The 22,284-nt window shown below is 35.7% G+C and overlaps 2 protein-coding genes, 1 non-coding gene and 1 pseudogene across 4 annotated transcripts; 2 read left to right on the plus strand and 2 right to left on the minus strand.

Moving 5' to 3' along the window:
- Positions 1-1,003: 1,003 nt before the first annotated feature.
- Positions 1,004-17,797, minus strand: LOC110734215. Of its 2 annotated transcripts, none has more exons than XM_021914274.1 (21): positions 17,494-17,797; positions 16,266-16,570; positions 15,950-16,067; positions 15,526-15,608; positions 15,140-15,360; positions 14,908-15,040; positions 14,296-14,378; positions 13,732-13,938; positions 12,757-13,116; positions 11,994-12,156; positions 11,635-11,823; positions 9,961-10,167; positions 9,716-9,808; positions 8,257-8,450; positions 7,385-7,930; positions 7,219-7,299; positions 7,030-7,115; positions 3,168-3,881; positions 2,467-2,620; positions 2,260-2,363; positions 1,004-1,219 (listed from the first exon to the last, which is right to left on the minus strand). In XM_021914274.1, exons 1-20 carry the CDS (start codon positions 17,612-17,614, stop codon positions 2,285-2,287), a joined length of 4,137 nt encoding a protein of 1,378 aa, XP_021769966.1. In that variant the 5' UTR covers positions 17,615-17,797; the 3' UTR covers positions 1,004-1,219; positions 2,260-2,284. The 2 variants fall into 2 exon arrangements, with proteins under 2 accessions (XP_021769966.1, XP_021769965.1); XM_021914273.1 differs by lacking the exon at positions 1,004-1,219 and adding an exon at positions 1,464-1,645.
- On the plus strand, positions 1,019-2,018 carry LOC110734216 (annotated as a pseudogene).
- A 1,636-nt stretch (positions 17,798-19,433) lies between the features above and the next one.
- TRNAF-GAA lies at positions 19,434-19,506 on the minus strand. The gene has a single exon. It is a non-coding gene; the product is annotated as a tRNA-Phe (tRNA).
- A 75-nt stretch (positions 19,507-19,581) lies between these two features.
- Positions 19,582-22,032, plus strand: LOC110734219 (autophagy-related protein 8i-like). Its single transcript, XM_021914276.1, has 5 exons — positions 19,582-19,729; positions 19,818-19,873; positions 19,970-20,022; positions 21,341-21,459; positions 21,553-22,032. Exons 1-5 carry the CDS (start codon positions 19,690-19,692, stop codon positions 21,657-21,659), a joined length of 375 nt encoding a protein of 124 aa, XP_021769968.1. The 5' UTR covers positions 19,582-19,689; the 3' UTR covers positions 21,660-22,032.
- Positions 22,033-22,284: the final 252 nt, after the last annotated feature.

A 22,284-nucleotide genomic window follows, 5' to 3' on the forward strand; every position in this document is an offset into this window, starting at 1 on the left:
CCACCGCTTCCTTCACCACCTCCCTTATCACCGCTTCCCTCACTCTCAGTCAGCCCGAAGATCCTTCACCACTGCAGCACCGCTCGCCCACGCCCTCCCTTCATAGTTCATACTTTCATTCTCACTACAACACTCAAAGGTAAGACTTTGATCGAATTAATTTGCTTCTTATGTTTTAATTTTGCTTGAATTTCAATTAAATATCCCCAAATTCTCTATTCATTTTCTGTTAATTGCTAAATCGTGTTTGCTACTTTGCTTGAATTTGCTCGAATTAATTGTTGATGAAACTTTTGCTCGAATTAATTGTTGATGTTGTTGTATCGCTGGTTATTGTTGTTGAATTTGCTGTTGCGGTTAATGTGTTTATATTTTTGGTTATTTATGTTCATTATTTCATATATATAAATATTATGTAACTTGTTTATATTTGTATTGATAGACTTGAGGAATATGAGAATTGGTGGTCAAAAATGATGATGATCCAGACTTGGTTGAGATATTAATTGATGATGCCTTGAAGACCTGCTGAGTTGCTGCCATGTTCTTGCTGAGTTGCTGCTGTAGTGTTTCTTATTGCATTTTAAGACTTTTTTATGTGCAATTTTTATTTATTTATATTATGTTATTTGCTAAGTTTGGTCAATATCAAACCTTATGACTCTAATTATGGACTGTTGTAATCCATGATAGTCATTAAGCACAAAATCAATAGGTCCAATGATTGGGCCCAAAACCACATTGCGGTTCGGTTTGGTTTGGATTCAATTCCAAAACCGAATCATTTCAGTTTGGATTGGATTGGATTGAGCTTAAATTCGGTTTGGATTCGGTTTCAAAAATCAAAAACCGAATTATTTCGGTTTGGTGTAAAATCCAAATCGAATATTGAACTTTCACCCCTATTCATATGTGTATGTGCACAATTCGGATTAAAACATAGTTTATAATTATTATTTTTTAATTTATAAATATATTGTAACTAAATATTTTGAAGCATTTTTCAAGCTTTATTCTAATGGTATACAATGTCTATAAACAAAATTCCCTTCAAAACAACAATTCAATGGCTACCATTATTCTCTCATCCCCATACACAGACAAGGCAAACCCTACTCCCCTTAATTTCAAGGGTAGAACCATCAGTAGTTGTCCAAAGCAATGGAAAAATCAATATGAGGAAGAAGCCATTTTACCTCTACGATGAATTCCCCGAAGACTACAAAAAAAAAACAGCAGGATTATCAGCTGACCAATACACCTCCACTAAGAATCAAGAGCATGAAGTTATTCATAGCAGAAAGGCTGTCTTCCCTGATCTTCTTTCTAGGACCAGGGTCAAAATCGGAGAGGCAGTTTGGTTCAAGACCAGTGCCAAAATCTTCAGCAATGTTGGTCTCAATTACCTGGGCAACCTAAGCTCGATCCATGCACAAATCATCATCTTGGTAATTTGGGCTTTTCAGGTCATCCTAATGGGTGCTGTCAAAGGTAATCGGGCTGCAGGTGGGCCTTTTGGTGAAGTGATTGACCCTTTTGATGAAAAATGGAAGACTAGCTATGTTCTCCATGTTTGGCTACTTTTGTTCAAGCAATTGTAACTAGAAAGCATCCCCAGAGAAACTTGCCAAACATCTAACAGACCCTGAGAATAACAATGCTTGGGCTTTAACATTAACTTTGTCCCATGAAAGTGATATTGATTTATGAGAGAAAAAGGAATACAACTTTTAACTTGGGTTTTTATCTTTGTAAATCAAAATGGTCACATTTTTTCTACTTGCAACTTAGTCATTAATCATCTAAAAACCAACATTAATGTAACCTAAATACAAGTTTTTCATGCAGACAAGTGCCAAGACAATACTACAGATTAAATCATAATTTAAACTCACAGCAGAACATGATATCATGGTTTATACCCAAACTCCAAAGAGCACAATTAGTTTTGGAATATATCAGAGCATTAAACATGCAAGTATAACAGTAAGAGATAGTATGTAGCTGTTTCACCACGTATGACAAATTGACAATTATGGTCAAGATTAATAAAAAAATTACCATAAAGTTAAACATCATATAGTGCAAAACAGATAGAATATCCTTTAGTTGATGATGATATTAGAACTCAACAGCTCATTAAAGAACTATACCACTGAGACTCTGCTTTGTTTCTATTATGTCACAATGCAGACTTTCACTGTATTGAAGACACATTCACTAAGCATTTATAGAAATCAAGTGCAAAGTTCTGCTTACCAATTTAGCGCTTTAAGAATAGATCTCAAGGGGCAGTGCAATCATTTAAAGAGAACTCAATCATTTGCATTCCTCTACCAGCTACAACAACCTGATAACAGTTCCTGTATGAAGATAATAAATATTAATAAAGCAGCAGAAAATCATTTCTCGTGGTAAGAATAACTGCCAAAGCCATATGTAAGCAAAACAAAGTGCTTCATTTACCCTCCACAGGCTGTGACATCTAAGGCTTCTGGCTCTGGTACACTAGTTATGAAATGACAGTGCTCAGCTAGATTGCCATGCTCTTGAATATTCCAGCACCTTACTCTTTGATCAAGACCGGTAGAGAATATCCAGATTCCATCTGTCCATACACCTAAACCAAATGGAAACCAAGATATTAAACTTCCAATAGTTGCACAAATTTTCAGAACCTTCTGTAATGTGAGCATGTGTAAGATCTCTCTCTTCTTCCCAAGATCACTTTCACTAAAGCTTTGGGAGTCATCAAAAGAGAGACAAGAAAGCAGCTAATATGTTTAGTACTACATCAAGACTCAGGAGATATGATGTTCCTTTTGCAATGAATACTGGGTCATTCTTCCTTGAACACAGGATGTACAAAAAAAAATGATAATAATTGAGGGAGCCAAAAGGGATAATTCAATAGGGCAAGAGCATACTGTATACCTATTAGAGTCCTAAGAGCGCAAGAGGTGCAAGCAAGATTATATTAACACAAGTTACAGGACTTATTACCCACGCTTCATAAAAATATGTTCTACCAAAAGGAACTCACATGTGGTGACCTAAGTTACATGGACACGAATACGATTATCCAATACGGGTACGGATCGGAGTGAATATTGTTTCCACATAGAAAATGAGTAATTTTTTTTTTTTTTAAAAAGACTAATAAGTACCTTTTACAGCAGAACTATGAGCTGCTATGGCTTTGTTCTGATACAAGAATTTGATAGAATAGCTTTGATTTGAGTCATACTGGATAGTGTGTTCTGGGCTACCTAGCTTTGATATTGTATCACCTTCTTTTCCAATATGGCCCAACTTTGATCTTGACGAAGATGGATCCACAACAAATTGAAGATAACTAAGTGCCTGATCATCCCCCCCACTTACAATGTTGTATGCCATACTATTTCCAAGATTTTGACAACAAAGGTGCAGACAATTGACACCAGACTGGTGAATACTACGCAAGATATGTAATGGTTTTATTTCAAATAACCTTTCACAAGAATCTTCAAAACTTTCCCCAGATTTAGAGGAAGTTATTTCTATATGCTCAGAAGATTTATTCTCGCCCTTCAAGACCATTGCTTCTGGTAATTCATCAACAACAGCTTTGTCACTAGAGACAATATTGTCTTTCAATGCCATAGATTCCGTAGGTTTTTCTTTAGCATTTAGAGCTGCATCAACAGATTTCCACCATCGACCACCTTGGCTTCCTCTACCAGTGCGTGGTCGTTTTTGAAAATCAATAGAGTTCTTCATGTGAAGTGATGATACTCGCTGCATAAATGCTTCGATACTTTTAGTAACATCCCAGAAGGCAATACTTCCATCAGTTGATCCACTAATTATGATATATATGTTCTTTGTCACCATTTTACCTGCAAATACCTTAATAAGGTTACATGAAGATAATCTTACAAAAGAAAAACACAGATGAGAATATGATATAGATAACAGAGCAATCAGAACCCAACAAGCCAGCAACACACTTTGTGTAATTATATACTTGTATACATGAGGGTTCTATTATGCATCCTACCTATCCACATTATTGTATAATCTAGCCAGCAGATTAACCTCATAATTTATTACAAAGCAGCAACAAAACATGCCTCAAGTGGTAGCAAAGAGACTGATAGAGTTAATGTCCTCCCTAGTTTTACTAAATTCCCTAGAAGCCCGAGTCTCAAATCTTTTGGTAATGTATCGTGGGTCCAAGGATGGATTTCTTCACCCTACTTAACCTAGAGCAGTTACAGTGAACGCAGTAAGATTGGGCATTAGATAAAATTGTAAATGTAATTTTTATTATTTAATCTTACTCATTTTACACAGATTATGTTTTAAGGAAGATTCTTATATTCCAAAACTAGTCTTCAGCTATCAAAAAAAAGGCTTAGTTGTATTTCTCTCAGTTGAGGGTTGAATTTCAAGGGGATTCCCCAATCTCTATCATCAGATTCAGCTAAAGAGGGGATTTTTGGGGGGGGGGGGGGGGGGGGTGGGGGTGTTGGGAATGTTCAATTGCTTCCTGTAGGTTTATTGCACTCCCAGAAGTTCTGCTCAATTCATGATCTAATAATTTTGACTGCACAATCAACGTGTTGAAATCGAATTCATTATTATTAAATCTGTTTCTCAGACTATTGCCAAAATGCATGCAGACAACAAGAGGAAAAAAAAAGGAGAGAGAGAGACATGTAAAATAACAGTTTCATATCCAGTTTTTGGGATTTAAAGTTTTAGAGGTAAAATAGTGTTATAGACCAAGTGGAGCCACCTCTCAAGGTGTATACAAGGGGGAACAAGGCAGGGGACAAGAATCAGCACCAGACAAATGGGAAGAGCACATCAGCACTAGAAGACAAGCGCCATTATGAATCCATTATAGAGAGTGGTGGCTTGAGGAACTGACCTCTGATTTGGGCAGCAGTACATGACAAAGATGATTAAAGCTAGGTTAAGCATAGTATTTTGATCCTTGTGTATATAAAGAAGGCAGTAGTTTAGTGGCAGCCATGTTGAGAATTATAGTGATGTATTTGTCTAGAGACTTGTAGCCTCAAGTTACTAACAATGAGAGTAGAAGCCTCAAGCTACCGCCCTTTTGTAAGCCACTGTCAATTTCAATTCAAAATACAAGCTTTCATCTTTGTCACATCTTGATATTCTCTGTTAAATACATTAGTGTTCGATTGAGTCAATAACAAGAAGGACAAATGACCCTTCTTCCTTCTGTATTGGGAAATTATGTAATCCATTGGCGCTTATAAGTGGAGAATGATAATAATTTCTTAAGAAAACAGGGTCAGTGGGTCACTACAAAAGCAGTGTGATACCCAATGTATAAAAAGCACAAGGCGCAGTGAAGCGAGAGGGAATCTGCAGCGCCTAGGTGTGCCTAAGGCGCGCCTCTGTGATCAGTTTAAAAAAATTGGCTGGAGTGCCCCTCGTGCGCTTTTTGTGCGCCTAACCAAAAACCCCTTATCGCCTTGCGCCTCAGCGCCTAGGCGCGCTTTTTAATACAGCTGGTGATACCAATAAAAAAAGGAGGGGGGGGGGGGGGGAAGAGGGGATATAATGGAGAATTTAATATCTAAAGTTTACAACGTTCTTCATAAAAAACTTTCAGCAGTCAAGCTCCTCCCAGTGGTAAAGACATCAAAAGCCTGTCTGCAGCAGGCCTCACCACACAAACAGTCAAAAGAGTGAAAACAAGCCATAAAAAGATTATACTTTCATGTAGCAGTATTTGAATCAATAGATACTACTGTAACAATTAATTTAAGCCTTGTTTTTGGGCTTTCTTATTTTAGTGGTTTCCTAGGAAGCAGGTTTACCATGGCTTTTAAAGAGTGGGTTTCACATGCTGGGAATCATTTAGTTGATGTTTACTTCATTAGATATGAGGCCTAGAGCTTCCATAACTGTATTGGTCAATTAGAGGGCTATTTTGATTCAGTAATTAATTACTAGGGCCAGTTTTGTTAAGTAATGAAATTAGGTTTAGCTTGCTTGGAGGGCAAGTATAAAGTTATCATTACCTGAATTATGTAGGAAACATAAGAAGGGTTGGTACATTTTTTCGAAAAATACAAGTAGCGGTGTTAACGAGCTGAGCCTACTTAAGACTCGGCTCGACCAAAGCTTGGCATTGGCTCGGCTTTAGTGAGCTCAACTCGGGTTCAGCTCGAGATCTTAACGAGTCAAGCTTGAGCTATCCTTGGCTCGGCTCGAAAGCTCATGAGCAAGCTCGAGTTTTTTTTTTTTTGGTAATAAATTATTTATTATCATAAACTTTTCTTCATATTTAAGGCTTAGGGACTAAAATTATTTTTCATAACTCTAGTGTTCCAGCTAAGTTTTGGATCTTTTGTTGATGATTTTTGTTTTTGTTTATAAAGAAGAGTAAAAAAAAAGGAAGAAAGAAATAGTCGCACGTTAAATAGGAGCAAGGGATAGAATATGAGAGTTATAAAAGCAAACTTAGACTGTCTTAGAAACAATGACTATGGGTACCATTTGGGCCCTTGTTAAATGGGCTAAATACTAAAGTCTATAAGCCACGAGTTGAGCCAAGACGAGCCTCGAGCCAAGTCGAGCCGAGCTTTTAGGAGTATCGATCCTTAAAGAGTATCAAGCTCAAGACGAGCCTTAACAAGTCTTGAGTTGAGCTTTTAGGAGTCTAAGCCTTACAGAGTATCGAGCTCAAGCCGAGCTGAGCCTTAAGAAGTCTTGAGCTTGAGCCGAGCCCCAATTTTTCAGGCTTGACAAGCTTCGAGCTCGAGCGAACCAAGCCGAGACCTAGCCTATCTAGGCTCGATCTTGGCTCGACTCGTTAACACCCTAAACTACAAGTCATGATGCTAATAATTAACCATTGAGAGATAAAATTCTTGTTAAGAGTTTGAACATATTGTTTACATTTTAGCGTATTCAGGAAATAGTAATACAAGGAAATAGTTCAGAACAATCTATTAGATACATGTAATTTCCAAAAGGATTCACTGAAAGAATATATCAAACCTTGATAAAGTTGGCAAAGAGGAGCTACAGCATGCTGTAAAGCCAGAACAGGCGATGAAAGGGGAGCCAACGATGCAACATCAAACCTGCAAAGCAAAAGAAAATGAAGCATATCAAAGATCTACAGAGTCCTTGAAGAAAACTTTAGCAATCATTAAATAACCTAATCGCAGAAGACATTTATCTTACCAATACCGATACGGAAGAACAAGTGCCCGCAGCATTAGAGTAGCATCAGAGCAAGCAACAACAACAAAACAGACAGTAAACCTGAAAGTAGATGAGAGTTATGTAACAGAAACTTCAATTGGCACTTAAATGTACAATTGTAGTGGAATTAGTCAAATTAACTTGCCTTGAATTGGCAACATTAACGAGAAAAGCAGTAACAGCCAGATATCTCCAATCATTATCATGTGAATCTCCATGTTGCATTAGCTCCATCTCCATAGAGGCTGAAACAGAGTCAGAACTAGAAACTTCATCTGATGGTCTAGGTAAGTTTCCACTATTTTGAGCCTTTTTTTTAGTACGAACACTTTTAACAGGCATGTCAGAAGACAGCCACTTGAACGACACTGAAGGCATGTCTATTGGTGAAGACTTATGGCTCCCATATTCGTTCACTAGGCCATCAACAGATGTATCTCCCTCAATTTTTTGTCTTTTCCTTAATAACCATGAAGTTAGCACCCGTTTAGCACCAACAGAAATTAGTAAGCATGGAATCTCACAGTTCCCCAAGGAATTAATTGTTCCACCAGTCCCATTAGTTCCTTCAACCACTTTAGCTTCTGCCGAATGTAGGTTTGACACAAAACATAATGATCTTACAGCTGACCCTCCAACATGTTCCCCGAGTAAATTGGACATAGCCCAATTACTAGTACCATGATTATACCTGAGCTATCCATCAAATGAACCTACTGTCAGATGAAATAAATTTTTTGCAAAGATCATAAAATTTTCACGCAACAAATTTACGAGCATATTAATGGTCTACAATGTTTGTACAATAGTGAACAGCTTGCAGTTTGCACATATGCTGTTCCAAGATTTAATTAAAAAAAATAAAAAAAATAAAAAAAAAAATAAATAAAAAAAAAAAAAACAAAAACAAAAAAACTAATAGTACCCGAAAACATGAAAAGTATTTTGAAGGAATAAATTCAATCAGTATAGAAGACTAGGAAAAACCTAACCAGCTAATTGTGCAGAAAATCATACCTAGTCAATCTCACGGTACCATCTTCACACCCAGTAGCAACCCAGCTAATTTTAGGAGTTGCACATTGAACATCTTCAGGGATAAAACATAAGGAGTGAATCTCTCTCCCATGGAATTGTAAGTGCAAGTTGCGCAAAAATATCTTATTTTCACCATCTGGTACCCAGTATCTATGAACATAGATGATCTCATCCTGGAGAGGGTTATTAAACAAATTCAGACAATTAATAAAAACATAACCGATTGTCATCAAACTTACACAAGCAAATAACTCCAGATATGAGAACAAATATCGGTGGAACCGTGGAAGACAATGTATCTGGGATTCTGGCATGAAAGGTAAGCTTCCACATGTGAGTTTAACTGATTCACTCAGAATTAAATCTGGCAGGTAGTAAACCACAATTTGGATTAATGGCCATGTGTTACGTATTCTTTATTTCATTTCAGGTAACTCAATCGGTATACTAAACACAAGAAAAAGAAGAAAAAAAAGCCGTGGGGAGTTGAGGACTTGAAGACTTTATCTGGCACCAGGACATGTACCCAAGCCACGCATTAGTATGAGTCTAAGTAATAGTGTTTCACAAATTCTTACACGTGGCTGGCCACACCGTGTGGCCAGCCATCATGGGGGTTACTTCCTTAGTGTTATAAGGGTTACCTGGTCAGTGTTATAGGGGTTACTTCGTCGGTGTTATAGGGGTTACTCGGACAATATTAAAGGGGTTACTCGGTCGGTATTATAAAGGTTACATTGTTCTTTCAAGCGGTCACACGGTGTGGCCAGCCGCACACAAGACGGGCTGAGAGAGTTTTATTCAAAAGATGATACTGGGAAAATGGTCACTAAGTAGCCAGCAGCCCAGAAATCTTGTTATTGATATAATGTTGTTAAAGGTAGTAGTTAAGAAGACTATCTTTGACGTTTGATAATGTGAACAATACTAACAGGAAGAAAAGAAAGAGAGAGAGGGGGGGGGGGGGGGTCCTTAAAATTCAACAGCCATCCTAAGGAAAAACTCTCTTAGTCCCTTCACTCAAAATATAATCCTTTTTTGTTTAATTATTTCTCATAATTATACATATAAATGAAAGCAGAGGAAAATCAATTGAGGAGGCATGTGTATACATACAAAATTGCATAGCTGTAGCTTTGCACATCACACTTTGATTATAGCGAAATTTTATATCATGTATGTGAATGTGTATGTGTATGTGTGTTTTTGTGTGTCTGTGTGTTGTGTAAATAACAAAATATAATTTTTATCTATATTGTTAGCACCAGTCAACAAGGTATTATCTACATGCACTAGGCAAACAGAGAATGTAACTAATAAGAAGTTAACTTTATGCAAATAAGAAAATTCCCTGTAATTCCCACATTTGACACCAAAAATTAATCTGACACTTGGAAAAAAAAGGGGGGGGGGGGGAGGGTGGGGATAGAGAGCGTGCCTTAACATATGCAAAACCACTGCAGATTTCAGGTGTCTGGCCAAGATAATAAGAATGAGGACGACGCCATCCCCCACATTTAGCTTGCAGTACCTACATTTACACGCATTCTTAGGTTCCAAGATAGGTAAGATGGGAAATAATATATGAATTAAATATTTAAACCTCAATTTCCTCCCACCCTCCTCCCCTGTTTAAAAAAAGTATATCATCAAAGAAAGAGAAAAAATATATCAGAAGAGGACCTTAGTTTCAGAGAGTAAATTCCATATCAAAAAGTCCGTTGATGAGAAACCAACGGCATAGCTGATATTTTCTGAATCATCCAGGGAATAATGAGCAGACACGGACTGAACGAGGCTTAATTCTTTAATATGTCTCATTCCCACAAATTCTACAGTTGGTTGGTCTCTATTATATTCCAGATAGCATATGCACCCATCACCTCCAGTCTGAACAAATAGCATAAGGAGAAAAAATTGAAAGATCAAAATTCTACTGTACTTAAGTTAGCTTTCATATCCAAAATGTTACTCGTAATACATATATGACCAGCCTCTTAATTGTATAAACATATTTGACCAGTAATCACAGACCCCATCTAGGGTCCGAAACCTATGACGATGGCAATACTAGATGAGATAAATTTTGTTGCCATAAATTGTATAACAGAGCATGATGAGATAACAACTCATCAGCAGAATTAGGCACTATCCAAAGAAGAATGCAAACAACAAACTGAATCTAAGTGAGGAAGGTGAAGTAGTAGGATTAAACAAGACAATGATATATGACAAGGTGGAAGGAATACAGTAGACATCTGCACAGATGTCAGTCATGTCACAGTTGTAAAAACAGTTGTAAAGAAAAGAGATAGATGTACTCCTTTCATCGACGATTTATACTATCATTTACATGTAGCCCACAAATATGGGGAAGAAATCAAGTTGTATAGAAAAGAAAGATATACTCCTTTCATCAACAGTTTAAACTATCATTTATGTTTAACCCACAAATATGGAGAAGAAACAAAGTTGCAAAGAAGAATGATTCTAAAAATTGGCATAATATTAATGCTTCAGGTCAATAATTGATTTTATAAATATTTAATTCCTGTCCAATAAAAGATTATTCAAGAGATGAGATGTGAGACCAAACTTTGACCATTTTATACTATGGAAGTTACTATGTATAAAATATATGAAAAGATATACTCAGAAACTGTCTAGAGCTAAAATGATAAATAGCCTGTGCACCAAACACAGTTTACCAAATTAGTGTGTGCTTCTTTCTTCTTTACTTAGCAGCATGTAAGGAGTCCCAAACTTCAAATCAGCATGCTCTTAATGATATCACTCATATTAAGCTATTAGCAATCAAGGTTCATAAACTTGGATTCAAAAACTAAGGGGATGATGTAAAATATGGGGCACAGCCGCACAAGGACTACCAAAATACAATGAAATTTAATTACTCCCTCCATTTCGTATTAATCGCAAATTCGCAACACTAGGGTGTTCACAAAGTTTAAGAAAATTTATAGGGTGGGGCCCAAAAAAGGATTTTTTATAATATAAAGTATTGTTGGTAGGAGAGAGAAATAATAAAAAAGTAGTATAAGTGGGGTTGGTAGAAAAGAGAAATAATAAAATATTTGTGAAAGTGGGGTTAGTGGGAGGGAGAAATAATAAAATATTTGTGAAAGTGTGGTTAGTGGGAGAGAAATTATAAAATAATGGTGGATTTCCAAATATAGAAGTGTTGCAATTAATATGAAACGGATGTAAAAGGAAAGTGTTGCGATTAATACGAAACGGAGGGAGTATGACACACAAATGATTTTGATAGAAAGTAAAATAAGCATGAAAAACACACTTAATTCTGATGATATCAAGTTAATAATATAATTCAGCCATTACCGAGCAAACTTCAACCAATCCAGTGGTGAGTCTGACTAATGATATGCTGCAGACAGTAGATATCCCATGAGCTCCTTTGAAATATGTTGAAGGAGTCTTCTCAATAAAGAGTATGGAACTATCAAGCAGAATCCTCTTTGACAAAGGGAACAAAACAAGATTACCACGCAAATCCCCGCAAACTAATACCTGCAAAAAAAAAAGAAAGTACAAAGGACCAGAGTGAACATCTGAAACAATTTGGCATTACTCTGCCATATAATCTCTGTAGGAATATTACTTCACAATATCTTATATTACAATGACTGATCTGAAGATGAAGGCAAGTGCAAATAATTAGGAAAGGAAAGAGGTGATACCTCTTCCTCAAATGAGGCATCTAGACACATTATCCTTGCACCAAAAGGTGAAATGAATTCTGCAACTAGACAGGCATCAAAACTTTTCACAACATCATGAGATAAAGAATCAGACAGCCTCCATAACCTCACAAAACCCCTAGGGTTAGATGTGAAAATAAACCTAAAGAATGAGAAGAAAAAAAGCGTTTTAGATATATAGTTACAGAACAGAAATGCAGTCTTTTGCTGAAAAAGAACAATACTACAAAATCTCCATAAGCAAACAGAACCCACAGGCTGGATGGATTAGATTTTTAATCATCAACAATACTCAATAAACTGACAAATCACATACAGATGAAGGAAAGGAAACTATACAAAAGAAAGGCCACTAATAGTAAAAGTATTGTTCTTGGAGCAGCAGCAGTGAAATATAAATTGGAGAAAGCATGATCACAAGAAGAGGAGGAAATTAGTACACCACTACGACTTGTGATAAAATTACAAAAGCCTTTCCTTGCTAGAGTCAAAGGTACATCAAATAATTAGGAAGAACTTTTTTGGGGGGAGCAGGAAGTAATTGGAAATTGGAATACAGCAAGAATGAGGGATCCCCATCAGCCAACTCATATAATTGGAGTAGGTAATTCCTGTTTCAGACGGTGAATGGAATTAATAAGGTTGTCACTTCCATCACAACTATGCTTCTTTAATATGAAAATTCAAACTAAACCCTAGAATTATATTTTACAAGATAAAGTAGATCAGAATGGTCATTTACCCACATCCAATTGACTTGCACCAATACACTCCTAAGAGCTGCCTTTCCTTTTCCGCAGACCACGATATTCTGACAGCCACTTGAGGAGTACCATCACTAAATATGACTTTGATGACTTTCATGGTTCCCCTACCATCACCAACAGCAATCCAATCCTCAACTTTAAAAGACGGCTCAGACAGATTTTGGGACAACAAATCCATGCAGATAACTGGTATCTCCTCAGTTATTTTGATAAGTTCAGTCCAATGCACAGATCCACTCTCGGATAGATTAGCATGGTATACATAACCATGGTTCGTAGCAACATAGATCATATTCTTGCGGGCGAATTTCAAACAACGTACATATTCGCTCTTGCTGCACCAGAAATAACAAGAAAATATGAACAGTTCTATATAAAAGGGGGAATAAATTCACAGAAATGGTCCCAACTTTTGTTTATCCTTTTACAACAAAATTCTGATTTTAGTTGACTTGGAATGATCTCAAATTTGGAGCAAGTCTTCTTAAATGGTCTAGGACTGACAAATTTTTTTTATTTTTATATATACACACAAGCTTACAAATTGTTAAAGATGTATATTAGATAGACACCACGGAGGTGTCACATGTTAAAAGGAGGGGAAAGCACAAAAAAACACTCATGCCCTCTAACCATCATGGAGAAATTACAATAACAATAACAATAACAATAACAATAACGATAACGATAATGATAATGATAATGATATAATAAAAACAATAATAATGCAATATTGTTATTACTTAAGGTAAATAATTTCTTTTTTAAAAAAAAAAAAAAAAAAAAAAAACAGAATTATTTTGTTATGTGAGCAGATTTTTTTACTTACTTGTGCAATGTGTCAACAAATCCTGATCCCATTTAAAAGGACATTAAAAATAATAAATGTCATAAAAATACCCAACTAAGGACTAAGGAAGGGAGTACAAAAAGAAATGGCAAGCACTCACCTGTCCATAAGGACACTATGACCTGATGAATTTGGAATGCAAAGTCTGAAGACCTCTTCTTTTCTTTCCTTGACCTCTTTGATAAATTCACCAGAGAATGCAGATAACGAAGAATGCAGACAGTGGACTTTGATTGCAGAATCAAACCCAGCAGTAACAAGAAGGGAAGTGTCAGGATCATAGATACATCTCCATATTCCCCTCCCTCTGCCAAACAACGAATGAATTGTTCAACATACAACAGACTAAAAGATGAATAAAGAAAGAAGCAAGCAACAGGTAAGATCCATTTTACTGTGAGGAGAAACTGATGAAGCTACGAAAGTCACATTAGCTGCATGCAACAAATTCATGATCTCACAAAAGAATATCCTAATGAATTGAACATGAGAATCTAAAGGTAATACAAGAGAGATCCATGTTACTCAGAGAATTCATTTCACCTTCGGATCCTATGACAAATAAAAGAACAAGAGAATGGACTACTTATTGATTTCAACAGGATTCAATTTTTAAGTAATGTAAAAGCTAAAAAAACAAAACACTGAAACGAGTTGCACTTACATATGCTCCTTGATAACTCTTAGCTCTTTTCCATCCAATCCCCATACACGGCATGAACAGTCCTCTCCAGCAGTGACAATAAACTTAGGTAAAAAAAAAGCATAGAAGGTTCAGTTTGTGAAATGAAACATTATAAATTAAAAAGAAGCTAACATCCTATTTGCAGTTCCTAAGTGTTTACACTACACCAAAACATGAAGAAATTAAACATTATAAATTAAAAAGAAGCTAACATCCTATTTGCAGTTCCTAAGTTGTTACATTACACCAAAACATGAAGAAATTATACAGGTAAATGATGCTGCACTATTCCAATGTCCAAAACCAGGGAAAAATATGACTGCTTACTACTTAGGGTTAGGGTGAGACAAAAGGAAGAAAAGCCTTAAGCATGAGAATCCTAGTTTCTACACAACCAAAAGCAACAGAGTAGAAGATAAATGATAATGAACATACAAGATAGATAATGTCCTAATATTTTTACATATCATTCAGGCGGCAACAGCTAAACAAACACAAAACAAAAGAATGACAGCACTAGAAGGATATAAAAAGCAGTTCTATAACTCAAATGAGACAAATCAAAGCTAGAAGAGGTGCTTCAAAGCTTACTGAGTCAGATATGTAGCAATCCCAGATCCTCGCACCATGACCAAACAGCCCAGGACCAGCCAAGTAATGGCCATGCAATTTGGTCAAATCATCAGTCATGTTCATTTCAGCAGTGGTAATCCAAATTCGAGCACTGAAAACTAGTCTAATCAATTTCTCATGGTACAAACTAAAGAGTACTAATATATCGGAGTATAGCAAAAGATATCCTATAACATATGAAGTGGCTCACCTACGGTCATCAGACACAGAAACCAGTTTGGATCCATCACTAGACCATGATAGGCAAAATATAGAACCCTGGTGGCCAGCAAGTTTAGAAATAATCTCAACTTTATAGTAGAAACAATCAAGAGGACAATTAGCTTCAGATAAGCTCATCACAACAAGGTCTTGACCAGCATTTGTTGGAGGTTGTGTCCTATGTTGACGAACCAATTTCCATACAACAATCTGACATACCATACCAAAAAAAATAGATGAATAACAGAGCCAAATCAAAGGTTGAGTGTTAATAAAATTGCCCATGTTCAACCAGCCACTTACTTTGGTAAGCGCATTATAGAGGAAAACAATACTTATAATATAATATAACAATTAATGACAAGCAAGGATTACCTCATTAAAAATAGTACCAGAGGCAATAAGGAGAGCTCTAAAATCATGACCCCAGAACTTCATAGAGTACAGAAGGCACCTCTCTACAGACCGAAAACAGAATGTCGGAAGTAGCAAATTGGATAAAATTTATGAAACAATGCTGTGATTTGCTACCAAAATTAGAAAGACCTACATATCTTTAATGTAAATAAAAAAAAATATGTTTAGCAATTGCTCCACACTTGCATCGGCATAACTCTTTTTCCTTGTTTTGTTGTTTTGGGCGAGACAAATATAGGTTCGCTTACAGCAAAAGATAACAGACAAGAACTAGTTAAGAGAGACCATGGAACTTCTGACATGCTGCAATGTCAAATAAGGAAAGTGGAAGACCTGTTCTTCATAAATGAAGTCAAAGGAGGTTGTATAGATTGTTACTGACCTGGACATATAACTTCAAAGATCAATTGTGGTGTCAAGACATCCCATATATGAACAGAATTATCATTACATCCAACTGCAAGATAATGACATCCCTCTTCAGAAGAAGATAAACCATCCTACACAAGTCGATAAAAAATCAACGTATGAGCATAATATAAAATTATGAACAGAATTAACTAGGAGGAGATAGATGGTTGTTGATCCAAAATAGCTTAAAGAAAATGCAACTTCATTATTTCAAAAAATAAAAATAAAATAAAATAAAATTGAGCCTTCATAGTTCAATCTCCTAAGTGAAATTTGAAATAAATCACCTTTAAGAAACAAAAATCCAGGACCCAGTGTGTAAATCTTGGCAGCAACTGTATAAAAGTCAGATCTATTGAAACATCAGATTTATCAAGAGACTTTGACCCCAGCTGAAGGTGCAAGCTATACAATTTCACTCTCCTCTCCCCTGAAATAACAACTTTAAAAGTAACAGATTGAGACAAGGCATTGTCCTTGCAATTCATTAACATAGAAGCAATCCCATGAACACGAACTCCTTCAAACACGCAAAATGATTTTATTTGTCGACCAAGATTTACATCAAAAAGTATTATTTGTGATCCTGATCCTGCAAGTAGGGGGGAAAAATCGCAGAAGGCAGACATGCTTAGTGTTCAGAAGCAAAATATTCAAAGATAACCTTCAAGGAAAATGAAGTACATCAGTCAGCTTCCAGTGCAAATATTACGGCCACAGTTAGATGAAGATACATGAAGCAACACTGCGGCAGACATAACTACAAGCAAGTGATTTCCCAAAACAAAAGCAAAATTTTAACTAAAACCTTGAAGTAGATACACTTTGGTCAAAACGATTCTTTTTTTGTATAAATTCGAAACAATGGCCATCGTACAACAATCTCAAGCATATAGTAAATTATATAACAAGGCAACACTCTAGCACATTTGAAAATTTGAGAATTTATTTTTGTATCACAAAAACTTTTTAAATGGAAACACAAGTTGCATAAGTAAATTGCTGAGCACACTTTCAACAAAAATACATATCACATACGAATGTAACTTAGGCGATAACACTTATTAATAGAAGAGGTACATGTATGGAAGAGATACAGCTATCTACTGAGCACTTCCTCTTAAGTCGTGACTATCCAAAACCCAAATGAATTAACAGTAAGTGAAACATGAGTTAATTGCATAAAACTGTTTGATTGGGTAAATTTCTTCAGTAGTTGACAGTGAAAAGTGTGGAAAGGGAGTGACTACTGAAGTAAAAATGCATTTCATATGACACATTTGGTTGCATAATACTCATCGCACAAATGAATTCCTGTATCTAGATCATCATCAAACATGGATATGATATAGTTGTAGTTCATGAGTGCATGAATAAATTGATAATTAGAGCAAGTACACTTTGGAGAAACCTAATTGAAAAAAGCAATACAAGTAGATAAAAAAAAACAGAGAAATATAAGCAAAAAAAAAAAATGGTTGAAGATGGAAAGAAGAGAAGAAAAAGGAGAGGTACCAGCAAGAAGATAAGGAAGAGAAGAGAAATGAGAGGGGACGTGAAGGAAGCACAAAGCCGAGATTTCACCAAGGTATTGCCCGCCATCCACCACTCTCAACTCTTTGTCGCCGTCGCCCATATTTATCAATACACAAACACGCTTTCTCTCTCAACCCCAACCGCTCTACTGCCCGGCGGCGTTGCCGACGGCGGACCACAACTCTTAAGTCTTCACTTTCTTTTTCAATGCTAAAAGTTTATGAATGCCTAAACGAAAACAAATGCAGTACTCTTTTTACCTTTACAGAATTGCTTAGGCTTCAAACGTTACTCCCTCGGGTTTTTTTAAAGGGCAACTTTTTACATTATAATGCACTCTAACTAATACTCCGTATTAGTAATTATCTTGAAATTTAATGTACCTTGTAAAAATATTCAAAAAAAGATAATGCACTTCGTAAAATAATATAGTTTTGGTAACTGTTTGGAATCATCTCAATGAATAGTTTATTAACATTCAATTGTTTTTATTTTTGATATTATTAATCAAAGTTTTGCATTGGTAGAAAATGGTACACTTAAAAAAAAATACACAAAGGAGTATTCGCTATATAGTTGAAGGAGCTCCAATTTATCACCATGGGAAGCCTAATCGGTGGTTCGTGCACCCGGGTGTACCATGCGCATGGTACACCCGAATTAAGCAAAAAGAACATGGCTTATAATTATAAAGAACATTATGAATTTATAAAAAAAAAACACAACATTAAAATATAAAGAACACACGTTGCATCAAAAAATTAAATTTAAAGAACAAAGTTTATTTCTAAGAAACATTTTGTAAAAAAAGTAAAAGATAATTAATAATTGATTTTTACCACGCATTTAATATCAAATCATTCCAAAATATTCAGTTTCCAGAATTTCTTTATATATCTAAAATTATTTTCACCCAAAAATAAGTTTTTCTTTTCAAATTTCTAAAATTCAAAATTCAAAATTTAAAATTTCAGTTTCTAAATTTTTATATTTAAATCATTTTCTTTTAAAAAATTCTCTAAAAAATTGATCATAATTTTCCCATTTTTTTTTTATTTTTATATTTAGTAATAATATTCATCTTAATGATAAAAGGAACATTGTTTGTGTTATATGATTAGGGGATTTTTACCCCACCACGTGGACCAATCAAGACCCTCCACGTGGACCAACCAGAGTCCGTCACGTGTCACTCAGTGAAGACTCCAAAGTGGACCAATCAGGGCACGAAATGTGGCAGATAGATATCCAACTAGGAATGGCTGCCTTCAAGGCCCAAACTCCTAGGCAGCCCAATCAGTCCTAGGTTTCCGTAACCTAGGACTGGGCACATATTTCAAGACCCTATAAAGGGAAATGATCCCCCTGGGGAACAACATTGACAAATATTCAGAGAGAGCATTAATTGTAGAATTGAATACACTTGAGAGTCAACACTCAGATATTGAGGTTGTTTGCTATAGTTGGATGATCATTTCTCTCATAAGAGGAACCTGTTCCTATTTACAGTCCGCACTTTTTACATCCGAACACGTTCGAACTTGATCGTCGGAGGCGGAACTCCCACCAACCGGAGTCTCCGTTGTTTTGCAGGTACAGGCGTCCGGGATCCAGTTTTGGAATTGTAACTCTCCCGAATGACACGGAAAACCCCAAAACAATATAAATAACATAAATTGTATTATTGATACGTAAACAACATGTGTTAATCTATTGTGAATATCTTAAATAATTAGAAATACGGTGCGGTTTTTTGTTTTTTTTTTTTTTTTATATGGTTCAGTTCTGGTTTGGGAAAAAAAAAATTGTAGCTTGTGGTTTGGTTTCGGTTTAAGGATTTGAAAAACTGAAATATACTCATATCCAAATTATAATAAATACCGAATTTAAAGCGGAAGTATGCATTTTTGTTTAAAAAATGCGGTGAGCGTGGATCGAACACGCGACCTTCAGATCTTCAGTCTGACGCTCTCCCAACTGAGCTATCCCCGCTAATTTTTTAGTTTGATTAATTTAAAGTATATATAATGTATTGTGAATTTGCAAATACGACTCTATAAAACGTTTCCTAAATCGTAAGTGGCATCATCGAATTGTGAATTTGAAGACGTAATTCAGAAACCCCAGGCCAGAAGTCAAGAATTGAAGAGAGAGAAACACAAACACTAATTGATTATGGGAAAGACTACATCTTTCAAGGATGAATTCACTTTTGGTATGTAACACTTGTTGTTGGTTTGATTGGAATCTGCAAATTTAAGGGTTTTGTTGAATTTATTCATATGTTGTGTTGGAATTTACAGAAGAAAGGTCGAATGAAGCCACAGATATGCTTGCCAAGTATCCTGATCGAGTCCCGGTCTGTCACTTTCTGATTTTTGTTATTTAGTTGATCAATTGATTTTAGGGCTTTTAGTTGATCAATTTAATTTGTGGGGTTTTCTGTTAAATGCAGGTGATTGCCGAAAAATATTCAAGAACTGACCTTCCTGTACTCGAGAAGAAAAAGTCGGTACTTTCCCTATTTCCTGATTTCCTTTGAGCTTTAATTTATGATCAGACACTGGATTTTGTGTATTCGTCCATTGATTGCTTAATTTTCAATTTTAATGATTGTTACGAGTATATAAATAATTATGATGCCAATTTCTTTGAATTTTCTCAATCGAATAGTTCTTGATTGCGCTAGCCGCTTTAGCTCATATTGACACTACATTACTGACTTTGTTCCTCTTCAAATCCAAATAAAGTTATATTCATATACTGCATTTTGTAGGGTTTGAACAATATGACTATGTGCTTGGTATATCAAGTGGGTTATGCTAAAGTGGAAAACATGGACATGTCTAAATAGGTCTGTAGAATTACCACAAATGCTTACGTAGCTAGCTGTATTAATTATTGTAGTGCAGAAATCTGATTTTGAAGATGTATGATGTACAATTTAAGGGTGATTATGGATCACTAGAGGTCCAAAATATCAATTAACCTAGAGAAAATACAAGTTGATCTTCATGATAAAGAACAATTGTTTATCTAGTGGCAGTATTGTAAATAAATGTACAACTTTTTTACTGTTTATACGAGTAAAAAACCGCTACTTGAGGTAGCGGTTCATACCAAAACCGCTACTTGCTGTTTTAGGGTTGCCTCTAGACAAACATAAGTCGTTTATCATGAAGATCAATGGGGGATCCCTCAATAACCTACGGGCAAAACACTCAGAATACTTTTCCAGTAGTTATATGTTGAGTTTTTCACTTTTTCACTTTCCCCAAATTTAATTTTTTTTGAACACAGCAATACTTTGTGGATCCTGTAATTTATAACCTTTCATCTAGCAAGCTGTAATAGTACGAGCTTTTGTACCATTATCATTTTATCAGAATGTTATATATTCATCCTCATATCTATTGCCATTTCCATTTGAATTTCTTGTACACTTTGTCTCATTTGGCTTTGAGAAAATGTAGTTGCATGTGCAATTTTATCTTCCAGTTTCCAAGTGTGCAGATTTACTCAGTCCTTGGTGACTATGGGCACGTATCTAAGAACTTTTTATGAAATTGTCCAACACCTGACCTCCCCCCCCCCCCCTCTCTCTCTCTCTCTCTCTACGCACAACACACACACACACACACAGCATTTATGATGACTACTGTGCTTCTAATACATGTATTTTTGCAAAGATGAGATGCTTCTGTGTTATTTCATGTCTAATGAATAGGGCTTGTGCCCCTGTCTTTTAATTGTTGTTCCCTTGTAGACGTATATTTGTAAGTTTCATTGCTGTTCTTGTTTTAAACCATGGGTTTCCACATTACAGATTTTTGGTTCCTAAAGACATGTCAGTTGGCCATTTCATTCACATATTGAGTGGCAGACTTCAGCTTGCTCCTGGCAAGGCACTTTTTATATTTGTCAAGGATACATTGCCTCAAACATGTAAGGATTGGCTCTATGCTCATATTTTTTGGGTACTCTCTTCCAGTGACTTTTATTGGGGGCAATGTTCTCATTTTATTCTTGTACCTGCAGCTTGTTTGTTGAACTCTGTCTACGAGACATACAAGGATGAAGATGGATTTCTGTACATGTGTTACAGCAGTGAAAAAACCTTCGGTGGTGTTGCGACTTTAATGTGAATTCTGCTAACTTTGTGCCCCATGTGACTTATAAAATTCTCCATCAGTTCATTTCTGTACAAAGCTCTTAGACTTCTCAAACTAATATTGTAAATTTTTCAAACATGATTTACTTGAATCATTCTCTGTTGCTTGATGACATACCAATGAACTTTCTGTATGCATTAAAGCTTTATGAGCAAATAAGCTGTTTATCCTATTATGAAAGCATTGCAGCCTACCATAGAATACTGTTCTTTTTCTTGCTTCAAGAAGAGGTGATGCAACACGCGATACTCTGGCCTGATAATGTGCTGGATTCTAGTAGCCATAGACTGTAAGCCCTTGAAGAACGTCTAGAAAATAAACTTGTCACTACTTTTTGTGCTTAAAATAATTGTGGCTTGTGAAATGTGATTTCCTAATTACATTTACTACTTAATTAGTGTTATTCAAAATAGTTATGTACACAATTTTTCCTTTTACTTGAATCTATATTACAGTTGTGACATGAAAAACTATTATTGGTTTGCATAAATGAGACATTGTACTAATTTCCTTCCAGCTTAACCTCTTCGCATGAGAGTCTACTACACATCTTAATTGGTAAAGATGCAACTACCAACAGAAATATTTAAAAAAAAAA

Source organism: Chenopodium quinoa, unplaced genomic scaffold (genome assembly GCF_001683475.1).
Source record: "Chenopodium quinoa cultivar QQ74 unplaced genomic scaffold, ASM168347v1, whole genome shotgun sequence".
Lineage (NCBI taxonomy): Eukaryota > Viridiplantae > Streptophyta > Magnoliopsida > Caryophyllales > Amaranthaceae > Chenopodium > Chenopodium quinoa.